Source organism: Psittacula echo (genome assembly GCF_963264785.1).
Source record: "Psittacula echo genome assembly, chromosome: Z".
Classification (NCBI taxonomy): Eukaryota; Metazoa; Chordata; class Aves; order Psittaciformes; family Psittacidae; genus Psittacula; species Psittacula echo.
Window position 1 is genome coordinate 104125455 of NC_137742.1, and position 18253 is coordinate 104143707.

General features: G+C 43.0%; 1 protein-coding gene across 1 annotated transcript in view; it reads right to left on the minus strand.

Moving 5' to 3' along the window:
• Positions 1-18253, minus strand: part of GALNS (galactosamine (N-acetyl)-6-sulfatase) — a gene marked incomplete at its 5' end in the record, with an annotated part of 48529 nt that overhangs the window by 18293 nt on the left and 11983 nt on the right. Inside the window, 3 exons of the mRNA XM_080637222.1 lie at positions 6449-6551; positions 10513-10649; positions 16789-16892. Coding sequence (XP_080493348.1) covers positions 6449-6551; positions 10513-10649; positions 16789-16892 — 344 coding nt within the window. The remainder of the gene's footprint in view (positions 1-6448; positions 6552-10512; positions 10650-16788; positions 16893-18253) is intronic.

Below are 18253 nucleotides of genomic sequence, written 5' to 3' on the forward strand. Positions count from 1 at the left end.
CTCCACAAATAAAATCGACTATTATTATTTTTATGTACTCTGTGACTGCCAATATTCAACCTACAGAGAGAGCTGAAGATATTTTCTACCTGATCCTCAACAAATGAGCAAAAAATAAGAGCTAAAATTATATCCTCACAAATATCCTTATATCACAAATATCCTTATATCCTGACCAAGGCATTGTCCTGCATCTAAGTAATACAATACAGATACAGCTAGAGTTGTCTGCTCTGTCTCTTTCATAGAAAAGAATATTTAACTTATAAATCACAATTCTATTTCATTCTGTTTTGCAAATCAAAGCATTTTCAGTTCTCAGGATGGAAAGAGAAAAATCAGCTATCCCAGCAAACTGTAAATCTGGGACCCTCAAGTCTAGATTGCTTTCCTTTTCTGGAGGAAAATCAGTATGAATTAAATCTACTTGAGATTTGAGAATTAAAGACAAGACAATCCACACTCTGACACATCTGGATGATGCCTCTGGTTGCTTGGAAAGAGTGCAAATTTGGTCATGTGTGGTACTGGGAGCTGGGGCAGAATGACATAAGAAGACTCCTTGTGTGTCTTGTATGGGAGATAAGGAGCTGCCCCTCAGCAATGCTACCCCTAGGTTGCAGGGCAACAGGCCTGGTGAGGAAGGAGACTCTGTTCTAGATGATAATATTAAATCATGTTACCATTTTGGATCATTTCTTGCTTTTCATTAAACAAAACTGTTTTCAGAGGTTTGCACTGGTAAAAGCCTGAGCTGACAACATGCCCCATGGACCCCAAGAACACTGTAGGCTTTAACAGTAAATACAAATGTGCCAGATTCTCAGCTGGAGCAAAAGCCACATCATTCCATGGGCTGCAGAGGAGCCCACCACATTTATGCTGACAAGGGATCGGCTTCAGCTCTCCAGCACTGCTGACAAGATGGCAACTTCACCCAAAAATGAAGCTATGTTGTCAGAGAAGAGCAAAGAGATTTCTGTGCCTGCCCTCCCCATCAGGATAACAAACCCCAAATCAACTACTACTTCATCTGCTGTTATTTCCTTTAAGCCATTTATTTGTCAGACTGTTAATAACAATATGCAGGGGATCAATAGCCAGTTAAAGCACGTTCCTTATATTTTACTCTGCACACAATCCAAGGTAATTTGCATCTTTACGTGTAACACTCATCAAACAAAGCAGAAAGGTCATTCCCTGTGTTTAAGAAAATTCTTGGCACTTTTCTCCTCAATTATAAAAGCATGAAAGCCAAACCAGAACATCCTATCTACAGCAACTGCGTGCCTTCTAAGGGAGCCCATAAAGGAGCATCAGATGGCAATCAGAAATAGCTCACCCAGACTCTTCCACAGCCACAGGATTTTGCACCACTATGCAGACCTGGTTGCTGTAGGAGAAATTCCAGCAATCCCCCGTGTTTCCTGCACGTCAGGTAAACCTTTCAGTGAGCACATCTTTCTGCCCTTCTCCCCAGCAATCAGGTAACCTGGATTGTTTTTCCGTCCCTAAGACCTAGCAGCTATTGGTTGCACAGCTTATGCTTTAATTTCCAGAGCAAATGGACCACAGATGCTATGTCAATATAGACATGAGACAAATACAGCCGGTTGCCAGTTTGGGCTCTCGGCCAAGTGATGGAATCACCACTTGTGTTAACGTAAGCCCTCTGGCAATTCGTCACCCTGGCGCTATCCCAGATCCCTCCAACTTCACAGGCGGCTGCAGATTTTGATAGCGGCGCAGCAAATCTGGAGCCTGTCTCCTGGTCATGTCTCCTCATTCCGCCACACAAAACCCAGAGCAGCAAACCTGTATTAATACTGGAAGGCAAATAGAACAGCAGTTAATTAAAACCAGGAGCCTCGTTGCTTGCTGTTTGCCACAGCATGGGTAAGTGGCTGTTCGCTCTCCTGGTGATTCCCAGTAAAAGCCTTTCAAACTGGGGCTCTGAATGACCAGACACCTGAAAATGTGACTGCCAAGCTTCAACCCTGTTGAACAAAAATTGCTTCTAATGTGTTAACTGTCTGGAAGAGACCCCAGAAGATGGGCAGACCAGCAAGCCTTCAGCAGCTCTCAAGCAGAAGCGATCAATGGCTAGCTCATATGCTCAGAGGACCACAATCAAATGTCATTATTTGTAAGGTTCTACTTGACTTCACATCCCCCTTGCAGAAAAGGCTTTATCGATCCCTTCACGTTGAGGAGAGGGGCAATCAGACAGGCTACAGCAGGAATAACCCCTTTGGCATTTTACATTAAAACAATAGGGTTTTCTGGCAGGCACCCACACCAATCATTTAAAGACACAGGAGCTCTCTTGGAAAACCACTGAAGACTACTAACAGGATACTGAAGTGACAGCAGAAAGGTTGATGTTATCAGCTACTCTCCAATGAACCAAAGGGCCTTTTCCACATTTTTTTCTTAATTATTTTTTTCCCTTCTTGCATCACTGCTCTTGGAGGGCACAAGAACTATTCTCTGCTGGACAGTCTCTGCAGCAGGCAGAGAGAAGGAAATTTCCTTTCTCTTGTTAGCTCATACTCCTGGCTCCGCTACACAGCATTAAATTAGGCAATTCCTGAAGGACTTGCTAGCACTCAGATAAATCCATAAAGAACATCCATTTCTCTCCCTTCAGACCTCTCCTTCCAAACCAGAAAGATGAAACGTACCTTTCCCTTCAATCCTGTGGGCCAAATAACTACAGAACCACCAAGTTTGCATGCATTATTTGTCATGCACTTGGCAATGCAGTTCAAATTTGGTAATGAACAAGCATGACGTAAAGGCTGAAAGGACAGATGATGAGAGCACCAGAGAAGAGCAATTTATAGGAGACTGCCAGTAAAAGTCCTGCGTGTTATGGTGTACAAGAGAGGGATCTCCCAGGTTTATCTTTAGTTCTCACTTCTGCTCCCACACACAACACATGTGGCTATCTTTATCACTGCTTTTTGATACAAGAAGAAAAGTGGTCAGCGATGGTGGAAATGATTACAGACTGATATCCACCAGCCCTACAGGAACAGGGACTCAGCCCTTGTCAAGGGGGAAGATTTCTCTCCCTCTACCAAACTATTTTAAAATCTTTTCCTATTTAAAGTTATAAACACATTTTTTTCAAGTACAGCTTCCTTTCATCTACCTCTGTCCCATGTATAACCTCTTGAATGTCAGAGATGTCCAAATATGTAAACACGAGCCAGCTATATGAAAGGAGTTGGAAGCCAGGTAAACAGACCCAAATGAGCATCCTATGCAATCCATGGAAAAATGTCCCACAGAGAGCTTACTCTCACTGGCTTCTCTTGAGTGAGCCTTCCGCTTTTGCTTTCAAGAGAGCAACCAGTCAAGAATGCAAGTTACCCACATAATCAAGTTAAGCCAGCAGAAAAGACAGCATCAAGGTATCCCCCAGCACTGAGAAAGACAACAAGCAACAAGATTTTATTATGGGATTCAGACCAGAATAAGAATTGCCTGGAGGGTTAAAAAGAAACAAACAATAGAAAGAAAAGAACATCACATTTCATCTTTGAATTTTAATCCCAGGCAGTAAGGTAGAGGATGCAGACCAGTAAGGGCACGTTAATGTCATGGGAGCCTGAGACAACTGTTAAACCTGTTTACTGCTGGCATGGGATATTTCCAGATATTCCAAGTGCCATATGGAGAGAAGCATTCATATCCCTGCTCTGCTTTCCTAGGCTTTGCTTTCTGTAAGCCGTGTCTCTCTGGTACATTTTTATTTGTGTATACATATTTTATTACTTAACTAACTTACGCTGCCTTTAAACACATACATAATATTCCAGTTTAGAGGCTGAAATTGCACCCCTTCTTTCTAGCTAATTCTGAAAGACACGGGTAGTCTTAACCAGACCCAGGACACGCATCAATTTCACATTTTTCAATATCAGCATGAAAATGTGGTCCTGTCTGCTTTAATGGTATAATTTCATCTAAAAGTCAAACAAAAATGCACAGAGTGCGGATTAAAAACACAGCTAGATTTCTTTATCAATGATTTCCCACACTGCCAATTAACAAGGGAATTTTGGAAGCGAAAGGAGTTTTGGCTAAAACATGCCATGTATCTGTCAAAATAGTGAGATACTCAACTACCCATAAAACAAACCTCTTAAAAATTGGCAGGCAGCTGTTTTGACACATCAGGCCAACTTCAGATCTCTTTCAAATGGATGCCATGCCAACCAGATACATTTGCTTATTCCAGGTCTGAGTTTGGGCCTTCAGGCATAGAGAGTTTTATATTGGAAAGTTTAATAAATCATCACATTGGATTCACAATAAGGTGAGGACTCATGCTAAACATAATACAATTAACAAGGCCTCATTAGCTGAAGTTCTATTGGGATTGGAAATCAAAGTTATTGAAAGGCAAACCTGCCAACAATCAGAATTCCTAATGCCACAGACATGCATGCATTGAAATAAATATGTTTTTCAAATGAAATTAGCAAACAAATTGGCCTTTTGGATTCTGGCAGGGTGACTGTAGTCCAACATCAATACAGCTGAGAACACCAGTCACTGAAAGAGGCAACTGTATTGTGAGATTACAAAACTCCTAAAACAGGACTCAGAACTGTGGAACTGTTCTGCATTCTGATTTATTTCTATTTTTAAACTTGCAAGGCTCGTAATTAATGGCTCGAGGACACAAGGAGAGTTGGAGCAAAATATAGCCTCAGCTTCCTCTGCATGTTGTTAATGGCTAGTCTGTCCAGTAATGTGCTCCAATTTTACCCACATCAACCACATGTGATACAAGCTGCAGGGAAGCAAGTGAATTTTTAATCATCTCTCTAATGTACAGTATAATTGCTGACTTTTATCAGACAGCAGTTAAACAAAGACTTAGAAAGAAATAAATATTCCTTAATTGCACAACTGCCATTGCTCACAGTAGGAGAGCCTTTGAAATGAGTAACTGGTCCCCATTCTGATTCTATTATCATGGTTACACACATACTCAGACATGTACAAATAAGTTTAAATCAGTGTAGACATTTATTTATTTCCCAGCTAGGTATGTAAGCATGTGTACGTGCTTGTATTCCAATAGAGAGCAGTTATCCATGTGTGACATTATCTCCCATGCTAATGCATGGGAAACACATGCCTCTGAGCCCATCCGAACACCTATACACGCATACACACAAGCTCCCAGTCTCTTCCACAGAGGGAAAATTCTCCACGCCATGCCACATGTGATATATGGGGTTTACTCACATGCTAACCTAGACAAATATATTATCTCACTTTAGCTGCATAAAATTAGCATTGAGACAGAGTGTGTGATGCATTTCTAGAGCCAACTTTCCTTCTTACTCCATGTAAAACAGAAACTTTGACTCCTGGAGCATTTCAGTCTTAAAAAAACAAATGCACATATTTACAGCCCTGAATATAAATTACTCCCTTGGAGCTGATGTTTCCTTCTACCCTCAGGACATCCCAGTGAAAAAAGCCATGCACTTTTATATCCACAAATGTCATCAGCACTTACTTCTGCACCTGTGATGCCTTGAGGACCCACCACAAGTTAAAAAAAAAAATAAAAATAAAGACATAAAAAAATAAATCATACAAACAATCCCTCCCCAATACCAGCCGGCTGTCAAAATTGCTGAGAGCTGTGCCATAATGCATTTAGTTCATGTCTAAACGTATAATCTGCAAGGCACATGTGTGAACCTGCCATTCAAGGAATGCCCCAGAGTTCAGTACCCAAGTCTGAGGCAAGAAGGATACAAAAGAAGAAAAATAACAGTGCTTAGCATCCAATTGTGAGAAGATCAGCCAGGAAATTACATAAGCTATGCCTATTCAGCAAATAAACTGTAAAACATCTTATAGTGTGATATGGGTTTGCAAAGCTGCTGATAACAGATTAAACACATGTACTCTACTGTTTTCAACAACTGCTGTTCTTTCCACTGTGTGGTTACGACGGCTTTCCTTTTCCCTTTCAGGACAGAAAACCAGCAAACCCACTCCTATTCCATTTAAACAGCTCAGAGCACTAGGCCTTCTATCCTAGAAATGGTGAGATACATGATCAGTTCAGCACTGGACTCCAAACTTTGTGAGGGCACATACGAAAGCTCAGGATTCAGCAGGGAAAGCTGCTTAATATTAAGGGGCCTTAAGCGCTGATAAAAGGGACCACCCCTCTGAACAACTCAGGCTTTGCTCATTCTCCTTTGCTTGTCTCTGATTTTGATAGAGGGGTGCTATGACACCAGTCTCCTTAGATTTTGTAGCAGACAAAATAGCTATTAAGAGGCTGCGAATAAAAGGCTGGCTTGCAAATGCACAGTGACATTCCCCAATTTAAAATCGTGCCTTAAAGGGTTATTTCTCCCCAGGAGAACCAATGAGACCAGGGTGCAGGTCTTTGTCCTGTTACCTTGCTATACTCCTCCCAGGAGTTGCTCCAGGTCCAGTAGTGAGCCTTGTAAAGCCCGACTCTCACCGCCATCATCTCATTGCCACGATAATAGAATATAGGCCTGAAAAAATAGAATAAGGGCCTGAGAAAATAGAATATGGGCCTGAGAAGGAGAGCAGAGCTGCATGAGAAACACCAGTGCCTCAGCAGCCTCGGTGATAAGGGAGACAAACACTTTAATGGCGTCTGACTTCCGCTCCAGCTATCAGTCAGAAACAGGCTGCCTCCTAATAGTCTCCTCTGCAAGGTTTTCAATTAACATTTTTTAGAGTGTTCATCAAGTTGAGAGCTCACACGGTGCAAGAATGAAACATTATACAGCTTGGCTGCCAGTGATTGTTAATCCTTGAACTATCAGACCCTGTTACTTCCTATAGAGCGTGCCGATTTAAACACCAAATGTCTCAGGAGCAGTGTGTGTGTGTGTGCCAGAGAGAAACAAGGATTCACAGATGCTGTGATGCTCAGTCTCCTCTTTACACAGCGTCAAGCTATGTGCTGTTAGTGTCATGTGGAGAGGGTGGCCAGGGAGGACACCAGATGCTGGCCTGTTCTGGATGACATCTCAGAAAAACTCCATATGGAAAAACCTGGCAGCCAGACATGCTTTATTTGTAACTCTTGTCCATTTCCATCACCTGCCCTAACCTCCCTTTGCACATCTAAACATACCAGTCAAAACTCCGACTTTTCCCCGGAGGTTTTCCTAATTAAAAATACATTTGAGAAATGCAACTCACTCCGGGCATTTAGTCTGCACCTGAATATGTGCACTACCCTTTCCCTGGGCATCCCAGCAATGTCCCTGTCTGTCCCCCCAGTAATATGCTCTTGGTTTTTGGGGGGAACTGTATGAAGTTTTACCAAAAGGAACAATCTGTGGGAGAGAGGTTTGATTTGCGGGTGAAGCTTATCACCAAAGGACATCAGACCTAGTCAATGCTTCCCTCCAGTTGTTTCAGGCTGTTGACAGGATGAGATGGTGAAGCTGTTTATTGCTGTCTGTAGGGTACCTACACCTTTCTTTCATTCAGAGATGACACCTGGCAAAAAGTACTCACTCTGGTAATACTACCTTGATAAAACAGTCCCTAAACTCAAGATCAGATTAAAATATTCACATTTGAATGACAGGAGTAGCCTTAGATGTCTTCTGTTTTAAAATTGTAGCTTCCCCTGCAGGTTCCTTGCACAAATGATGCGCCTTTCTCCTTTGTCACCAGGAGCTGCTGTGAACAAAGGGGAAACTGCTCACTCCTGCATCCTTAATGCACCTGAAATCCCATGAAATAGAGGCAGCTTGCGAGATCTGCCGAAGTGCACAACCTGACGTAAAGCAGTCCCATTAACAAAAGCCCAAACACATATGCCACAAAGCATGACAGCCTCCTTTTTCCTTGCTGTAAAACCTCACTATTTGACAAGTGTTTTTGATCGAAGGTGTAAGGTTATGGTTTCAATCAAAAAGAACTATATCTTGCCATCTTTGAAAGAGGGTTATGGCTTGTACTGAAAGTTCTGCTATTACTGATTTCTTTTTTCCCCATTTCATTTTTCCTTTTCAAGATAAAAAGAACACAACTGCATGAGGACTGGAGGAAAGCAAATGTCACTCCAGTCTTCAAAAAGGGCAAGAAGGAGGACCCGGCTAACTATAGACCGGTCAGCCTCACCTCCATCCCTGGGAAAGTGATGGAACACCTTATCCTTGATGCCATCTTAAGGCATATCAAGGATAAGAGGGTTATGAGGGGCAGTCAACATGGCTTTACCAAGGGGAAGTCATGCTTGACCAACCTCATAGCCTTTTATGAGGAAATAACATTGTGGATGGATGATGGCAGAGCGGTGGACGTGGTCTACCTTGACTTCAGCAAAGCATTTGACACAGTCTCCCACAGCATCCTCATAGCTAAACTGAGGAAGTGTGGCCTGGATGATCAGGTAGTGAGATGGACTGCAAACTGGCTGAAGGACAGAAGCCAGAGAGTTGTAGTCTATGGGGCGGAGTCCAGTTGGAGGCCTGTATCTAGTGGAGTGCCTCAAGGGTCAGTATTGGGACCAGTATTATTTAATATATTCATCAATGATTTAGATGAGGGAATTGAGTGTACTGTCAGCAAGTTTGCTGATGACACTAAGCTGGGAGGAGTGGCTGACACACCAGAAGGCTGTGCTGCCATCCAGCGAGACCTGGACTGGCTGGAGAGTTGGGCAGGGAGAAACTTGATGAAATATAACAAGGGAAAGTGTAGAGTCCTGCATCTGGGCAGGAACAACCCCAGGTTCCAATATAGGTTGGGGAACGACCTGTTAGAGAGCAGTGTAGGGGAGAGGGACCTGGGGGTCCTAGTGGACAGCAGGATGACCATGAGCCAACACTGTGCCCTTGTGGCCAAGAAGGCCAATGGCATCCTGGGGTGTATTAGAAGGGGGGTGGTCAGTAGGTCGAGAGAGGTCCTCCTTCCCCTCTACTCTGCCCTGGTGAGACCGCATCTGGAATATTGTGTCCAGTTCTGGGCCCCTCAGTTCAAGAAGGACAGGGACCTGCTGGAGAGAGTCCAGCGCAGGGCAACTAAGATGATTAAGGGAGTGGAGCATCTCCCTTATGAGGAAAGGCTGAGGGAGCTGGGTCTCTATAGTTTGGAGAAGAGGAGACTGCGGGGGGACCTTATTAGTGTATATAAATATATAAAGGGGGAGTGTCACGAGGATGGAGCCAGGCTCTTCTCAATGGCAAACAATGATAAGACAAGGGGTAATGGGTATAAACTGGAACACAAGAGGTTCCACTTAAACTTGAGAAGAAACTTCTTCTCAGTGAGGGTGACAGAACACTGGAACAGGCTGCCCAGGGAGGTTGTGGAGTCTCCTTCTCTGGAGACATTCAAAACCCGCCTGGACACATTCCTGTGTAACCTTATTTAGGTGTTCCTGCTCTGGCAGGGGGATTGGACTAGATGATCTTTTGAGGTCCCTTCCAATCTCTAACATACTGTGATACTGTGATCTCCTGGAAAGTTGTTGGGGGCTGTAGGAACCATCACCTGGTAAGGTCTTGGGAGGGTGGGGAATGAAAACCCCTGCTGTGTCCTGAGTGACACAAACAGCACCAGTTCCAAGGGGTTGGTGACTGCAATGAATTTCTCTTTTAAAACAGAGAAGTTCAACAAACTTTCAGAAGTAAAGATGGCATAAGCTGTGTTTGAGAAACCTGCAACAACTCATGGCAGCCCCTGGCTAAGCTCTCAGGTAACACTGTAGGCATACTTTTTGCCTGACAGGCACAAAAGCAATTTTATGGAACAATGGCTCACACCCAACAGAGGAAAGAACTCAAGTATGTTTTCCATGCATATGCTTCCTTCCTATGTCACAGGCAAAGAATATGATTGTATTCAGATTTCACAGGCTGCCAAATTCCTCCTCAAAATCACAACTACAAGACTCTCTTGACCTCCAACCCTTCCAACAAGAGCACTGAGGATGTTTGCTGTCAGATCTCAGCATCTGTACCCAACAGCTGACAGCGCTCCTCTGTGCTCATAAAGATCCCAGATCTTTAACCCAAATCTATGCTTGCAAAAGCATTCACAGAAACAGGACCCTGGGAGGAGGAGGGCTTCCACATCACCACAGCCTCTCTCAAGCAGGGACTACAAAGACCGAGCATACTCTTGCATGTTTTTCCAGTATAAATAATGCATTCTCCCTTACCCAGGCTACAGTTCTCAGGCTTTTATCTTCCCTATTGCCATATGTTGTGGCAGAGATCCCTGCTAACCCCCTGACATTTTCACCCGTCCCCAGACTCCGCTGTATGGCAACATGCCACATGTCAGGAAATCCCACCTCTGCTCACTCCACCTGCACACAGCACAAAGCTCTGGTGCTCCCCCACCTCACTGAGCAGAAGCAAAGATGAATCAATTCTGTTTATAAAATATTTCTGTAGAAAACCCGACACAAACAAATCTGGCATCGCTTCAGTCAGGATGCAAGGGTCGGAGCTCATAACGAACCTGTCAATTAGCTTGCCCTGCAAGATGGCAGGTAAAAGGTCGATGCCGTCAATCTGTCTGTCACTTGGAGGCTGCAGTCCCGCCAGGGAGAGGCTGGTGGTGAACAGATCCATCACGTTGCCCAGCTGATGACTGACCTGAAAAAAACAACAGAGACACATTTGCAACAAGACCTTCAGGAAAAGCCAAAGCAAAAGAGGCTGGTTTCCACCAAAACACAAGGATTGCTTCCTCAGCCTCCTTCTCTGCTGAGCATCTTTCCAGGATGTCTCCCTTTACAGCACTGCAGCCACCAGCAACCCCCTATTAAAACAATAAAGGAAAGGAGATGATCCATATTTTTCCTCTTATAAAGGAGCATTTGCATTTTGATTATTATTTTCCCTTTCTTTCTTTTCACTTTTTTCTGTGTGTCCACTTTACAGGAGTATGTTTTAACAGAGTTCAACTTAAATGTAGCAAATTCCATCTCATTTGTAGATTGAACAATCAGCACTTAAACCAAGAAAAAGTCCTTGATTTGTTCCCTCTTCAGGTCATCTCTGGAGTCCAGAATACCCTGAGAGAGTTCCCAGAAAGCACAGGGATAGATGGATAATAACAAAAAGAGCCCGATGACTTCATCTGCAAACCATTTCCAACAATTCAAGAACTGTAAAGTTGTGGTATTTTTAGAATATATTTTAATAAGGGAGAAAAACATCTGGGTTTGGCTCCAATGGAGATGTGCAAGCTTTTTTTCCCTTCCCCTTAATTGGAAGGCATATTCATCTCTCTGGTCTTAATTATTTATATTTTAAAAACCTAAAAAGTCTGTTCTGATTCTTTCTGAATCTTTGCTCCCACCCTTCTTGTGGCACGCTATGGTTATTTGTTGTAGGATGTTTAATTAGCTGGTGACACACCAAATTAAAGCAGACACATACAAATCAAGAGCAAAGCTGTTTTGCACCAGGATGCACCAGCACAAGATGCAACACGAAAAGAGCCTTTTCAGCTTTAGCACTTGTTCAGAAACAAGAAGCTATCTGATACAAGCCCACATCTGTAAGTACAGAAGCATGTTCTGACTGAAATCCAAGTCGTAGCAGCAGCCTTGCAAATGTCAGTGTGAACATTACCATACTGGGACTATCAAAGACTTTTTATCTCTGAATCCTCTTTCTACTCACAAACAGACCCCCAGCCTGTCAGCTGACACTAATTATTTAAATACGACAACAAATGATAATATGATAAATTAATTTTTGTGAGAAGCTAGCTCTAGAGAGAAAAAAACTAAAGGGAAAATGCTATTTTTGCTGGGACATTAAGCCTTTTATTGAGAGGCTGGGCTGGGAAAAAGTGAACACAAAGGAGGAATAAACAAGTTGCTGGGTTTTTTTTAAAGAAGCTGGAGAAAGCAATATGCAAGGGACTAATTACAAGTTTAACATTACAATATCCCATTCCTTGATTACAGTAATTTCAAATTTTAATGGCTCCCATTCATCAAAAGGTGTTGGCAGGAACACATAATATTAAGGCTGCATGCAAGAATACTTCCACAACTCTTAAGAAGAAATCAAAGTGCAAAGGTCTAAAAGCACAAGAGGAAACCTGACCATGAAAATCCTTGCCCAGGAAAGCAGTTGGATCAGTTGACCAAGATCAATAGGTATTTCAGGAGGTCTCAGCCATTTGAGGTTAAACCTTATTTGTGGACACTGATGCAGCTGGCAGCCTGAAAGAGGTTGCGCTCAGCCTGTCCTTGGAGGCAGAGACAAATAGAGATGAGCTCACAAATCTCCCCCAGAAGGGAGACGTATAGATGATTTTCTATCTCTGCATCAAAAAGAGGATGGGAATCTTCTGATACACAGCTGTGAAGAAGGAAACAGAATTAACCCCTCCAAAGGGTAACCCTGCTTCTTGCTGGGGCCATTTGGCAAATGTGGACCACTGGGAAGAAGCAAAGGTGGATGTGTCACCTATGGGATTAGTTGTGGGATAGTGCCATGTGCTCCTTGGACCATTCCCTTGCATGGGCTCTTCTCTGTTTCTGGGTGTGCTCTCAGAAAGAACACATTAAAAACCAGCATCCCAAACCATTAGCTCATTCCTTACAGAGCAGGATAGCTTCATCAGCCATGGGCATGGGGAATGCTGCACTCCCTCTGAAGTCAGAGGGGATTACAAGTGCTCAGCATCTCAGGAAAGATGCTCAGTCCCTCGTAGGCTCATCTGCCAGCTAATTCACCCAGAACATGCCTTAGGAGAGCTGTGGGGTCAGCAGAACACCATATGCAGAGCTGGAAATCTAATAAAGAGGAGATCTGGCACATGCCTGCTCCCTGACAACTACTACGTCAGGAGCAGGCGGGCAAACAGAGATTTTTTTGTAATTAGACCTCTCACATTTATAAGGCAAGTCCAAAAGGCACTTTTCTTGTTATCACTCCATTCCCTCGCCTCAATCTTTTGATAACAGACAGCAAGAGGCAATCGCTGACCCGAGACTCGTGCCTCTAATATCACCCAATTTATACACTGCACTGTGACAATCCTGTGGGGCCACCATGGTCTTCTTGTACTGGCCCTTATTAACCATAACCAGATGTAGATGACTCTCTTTAATCATCCAATTACGTTTCTGGTCTCAGACAACGTTTTTCCATGAAGCAGAGAAAACTTCTTACGGAAATTAAATGCCCATGCCACAGCCACTTGGATTTATCTGCGCTCTGCAGCATCATATTGAAGAAGGGGAGGGGAAAAAAAAAAAAAGGTTAATATTTATATAAAACTTTGAAGTATTTTTCAGAGAAAAATAAAAAAAAATTACCATTTTCTCCTGTCAACAGTGCTCTTTCATTCTAGTTGCCTTTCCAGTTTTTTTAAAGAAAAGAAAAAGAAAAATCCAGAGAGGGCAACAGCCCAGAGAAAATAAATAATATATAAAAAAGAGTGAGATCAGATATTGCTCGTATCAGTGAGAAACAGCTGGTATTACACACGGAAGAGCGGATTTTCCCCCCCTCCTTCCCTTCCCTCCTTTTTAATAAACTCTCAGTATACACATAACGTCTTTAAGAAAATGAAATCCTTTTGCTGTGGGCCACGTTGCTAGAAGAAATAGTCACCGCCGCTGTTATCAGTGCTTCCAAGCTTTAACTCTGAATCAAAGGCGACAATTAATAAAGTCACCCCCGCCAGGAATGGAAAGGAGGAAAGCTAAATATTTGAAACTGGGTGAACAAATGTCAGGGTGTTTTTAAATAAAATCCTTTTACAGTTATCACAGCGAGCAGACCTGATATCCCTGTCTAATTCAATTTCAATTTGCGCCCCATGGGAGATAGTGAAGAAAAGGTTGCAATGCTGTCTTTGGGTTGATATGTTCTTTTCTCCTTCAGGAAGCAGGCACGAGAGAGGAAGGGGAGGAGGGTGAGGGAAGAGAGGAGGAGGATTCAAATACCAACAGAATATGATGGGGTTTTTTTCCAGCTGGATCCTTCCAGAAGGCAGATGTGATGTGGGGAATTTTGAAATGCTGATTTGTTGTGAACTCACCTGGAAAACATAGCTGAGGAGGAAACTGCAGAAAGGCTGTTTGTGTGTGAATAAATATTCCTGACTGGGGACCGGAATTTACTGAATGTTGATGCCAAGAGCAAAACACACTCCTGAGGCATCCCTCTCCTCCAAAAAACCTGCAAATCTGCCAACTGCACCAATTATCCCAACCTCTATCGATATCCTGTCAAGTGTTCACAATCCTGTCACCTAACTTCTTTGTCTAAATAAAAAGCTACTCCCTTATTTAAGCAGACAAATGTACTCCTTAATAGAAAGAAAAAACTCCAACCCTATGTATCAATGAGATTATTAATAAACTGCCAGATCCCACCAGCAGAATAAGCCTCCCACCCAATAACTGGATTTCAGTGGCCAGAGACAGAAGCCTTCTTCTTCTGGCTGCAGCTGTCCCAGCTGAAATGGTCGCTGGCCCAGCTGAAATGGTCGCTGGCCCTCTGCCTGCTCTCAAAAGGTCCATGGCTGGAAAAGAACAACCACTGCACTGGGAGCAACCACAGCGCAGGAAGGAGCAGTTGACCCTTTAGCTTTGTGCTTGGCACTCCTGAGAAGCTTTTTGCTTCCACCCAGGTTCAGGGCTCCCAAGCCTTTTTCTCCTTCAAGTCTTTGGAAAAGAAAGAGCATTGAGAGACTCTGAAGCAGTTTTACTCGCATTTTACAGCTACTTGGACTACTCAGGCCTTTGGCTGACTGGTTTAAACTTGCAGTCAGGAAGATGCTGAAGTTACAGACTGTGTAAGACACAGGAAAAAGAAGCCAAAATGAACTAGCAGACACATGTCTCTTCACTTACTACGTCAGTGAAAGAGGCAATTATGAAGCAGTAACTACAGGCACCCTACAGACCAACACAGTGTGCGCTATATTACACAGAACCATTGCCAAACATCTCACCTGTGGTCAGTGCTGCTGTGTGTACCAGTGCTGGAGCCTCGATGGCAAGAATACAAAGCAGAAAAGACATATAAGTAGCTATCATGTATTTACCTATCAGTAGCATCATACGAGGTCTATCTCGGAGCCAAGCAGCGTGGACAGAGTTCAGAACAGGCTTCTCAAGGTACCTCAGTGGAGCCCAAGAGGACATCTGGGAGCATAACACCTGCACATGCAGACGTTTGGCAGGCAGTATTGTGAACTGAAGCCCAGGGTAGGATGGATTTAAAGTTTAGCATGTGCTTAAGTGCCAAGGATGATGATAGCAATGGTGGAGCAGGGATTTTTGGGTGCACACCTGCCCTGATAGGCCTGAAGCGCACTCTCCAGCTCACTGAGCATGCATGGGCTCATGATAGCACAGCATAGGTCAGTCCACCCACCTATGCAAACATGTTAACTCTCCACAGAAACGGCTGTTCACAGGAATTCAAACAGCAGCTCCAACTGTGGCCTCAAGCAGGAAGCCAAGCATCACACCAGGCTACCGAGAACGTTTTGCACCACATAAAGCTTCACCGCTGTGCTACATGCAAAAGACTACCTGGGAGAGGGGTACCAGCCAGTTACAGTTCAAAAATAGAAAATAGAAAATAAGAAAAATTATTTCTTTACACATGTTCTTCATTATCCTCAGAGTTACTACAATGGAAAGAATTTTTAAATTTGGTATTTACTTGTCCCCATTTATAATGCATGTTTACTTTTAGCACATTATTTAGTTTGGACAAGGAAAACAAAACAGTCAGCTTCAGTTTCATGTTCTCATATGCTAGCCCAAGGCTGTTGTACTTGGCTTCTAAAGGCTTTATGGAAATGTTTAAATTTAAACAAAAAGATTGTTTTCATTTCAAATTAGAAAAAGAATAAAACAACCCTGGTAGGTTTTGTGAACCCTTTAAAAATTATGAAACCAAACTACCCTCCTGCCCTCAGCTGTAGATCTAAGCTATCTGATGGCTTCCTCCTAAATGGAAGTGGTAAATTATTATTATCCTGACTCAATTAAACCACTGAAAAGGAATGCAACTTAGAAAAATGTTTTATTTATGAATAGTTTGCAGTCTTAAGCACAGTGCCCAGCTAATGAAGTATCACTTTCTTCAGGGATGAGAGATGCTCACAAAGGGGACAGAATCTGTATTATTTACTGTGAACCCTGTCTGCAGAAGAATTGATTGCATCCTTCTTTAATGAGAATTGGGACAAGAGAGGCTGGTTGTGCCACTGGAGGATTATCTTGAAGTGATCATGTCTGAATTTGTGTACGGGCAGGCAATAGCAGTAGTCAGGTATCTAGACCTCCATGCGTGGAACTTTTATCAAACACTAAAGCAAGAGCTCAGTATCAAAGCACTTGACACTTAAGGGCAGAGAGAGTGTGTGCAGGCAACACGCTCCTGCTCTACATTGAGACACACATTAGCAATGTGTCTTTATTCAAGTTGTTCAAACACATAACCCACTAAAAATACTGTGGTTGAAAAGAGTAAAGGGTTTAAATAGATCAGGAAAACAAAAAGAGCAGACCACTTAGTGCTCACAGATGTTGATCATGGACACTCTAGCTACAAATCAGCAATAATGAACAAGAATGGCATCATTGTCTGGGGGAGCATTCGGGTCCTTATTTAGACAAGTGTCTGGACCGACACATTAGGCATGTTAAAAGCCTGAACCTAAGCCCACTGAACCCAGCAAGAACCACCCCATTCCCTTCAGTTCACTTAAGACTGATCTGAATTGTTAAAAGCGGATACTTACTCCTCCTGCAGGTATATGTCCAGGCCACCAAGCAATAGCTGGCTCTCTCATGCCGCCTTCAAAGGTGGTTTGTTTGCCACACAGAAAACGACCATTGCTTCCTCCTAAAGAAAGAAAAGAAGCCATAAACCCCACAATAAACCAACATCATATTTCAGAGGACACTGTAAACCAGGAAACTTCTAGGCTACTTTTAAATGAATTTTCATTTCTGCATGAATGCTTCTTCAAATAACATGTCCAGAGTTGTTGTTTTGGTTTGGCTCTTTTTTTAAATATCGGTTTGTGATGAAATTCTAGGAGTATCTTCAGCACAGGGACAAAGTGACAGTTAAATACAACTTGCTATCAACCAAAGTAAAAAAACAAAAGCCAAACAAAGAGAAAATAGTTCATTAGCATGTTCCTTCCCTTTAAGGATGTTAACTGCTGTTTGGAACTAAAGGAAATCTGACACTTTGAGGCAGAAACAGTATTTCTTTTTTCATAATCCATGTAAAGTACCAGAGCAGTATTAGATGCAGATACAAGAGGAGAAAAATAATTGTGCATTCCCTGAAAGGTCATTCTCAGCGATAGCAACTGCTTTGCAGGAATGTTCGGGTTTTTAACCCAACCTTGTAGCTAAGCTTGCTGAGAAACAAACAGGAAGGGCTTGCGACTGACTCCAGGTCACACAAAGTCAAACACAGCGGTTCAGCTGAAATCATAACTCAGGATACTCCCTCTTCTGTGGTCCAATAACCACAAGACAGCCTGCCTCCAAACAGAAGAGAGTGGGTCATAAAATCAATTTGCAATGACTCTGAGAGAAACAATCATTTAAACAAAGAAGACTTGTGAATAACAAAAATAGAATCATAGAATAGTTCGGGTTGCAAAGGACCTTAAGATCATCCAGTTCCAACCCCCCTGCCATGGGCAGGGACACCTCACACTAAACCATGTCACCCAAGGCTCTGTCCAACCTGATCTTGAACACTGCCAGGGATGGAGCATTCACAGCTTCCTTGGGCAACCCGTTCCAGTGCCTCACCACCCTCACAGTGAAGAACTTCCTGCTTATATCCAATCTAAACTTCCCCTGTTTCAAGTCTGAACCTGTTACCCCTTGTCCTATCACTACAGTCCCTAACAAAGTCCCTAACAAAGAGTCCCTCCGCAGCATCCTTATAGGCCCCTTCTTCTTGATATTTTTCATGTGAGCTAACGAAGGAGAGACTCTTCAACTCTTCAACTCTCTGTAATTAGTCAGAAAACTGAAATGGGCATTTTGCAGATGGAGAGTAAGAACCCTGCTAACTTACTGTGCCTGGTCCTAAATAAACTGAAAAATATTCACCCCCTTATAGTGGGCCACAAAGTGGAAATGCACACATGTGAACAGCCACATTAGGTTAGGCCAAAAGTACATTTAGCCAAGGTTACCTCTTCCAACAGTAATCAGAAGTAATGAACATAAGCT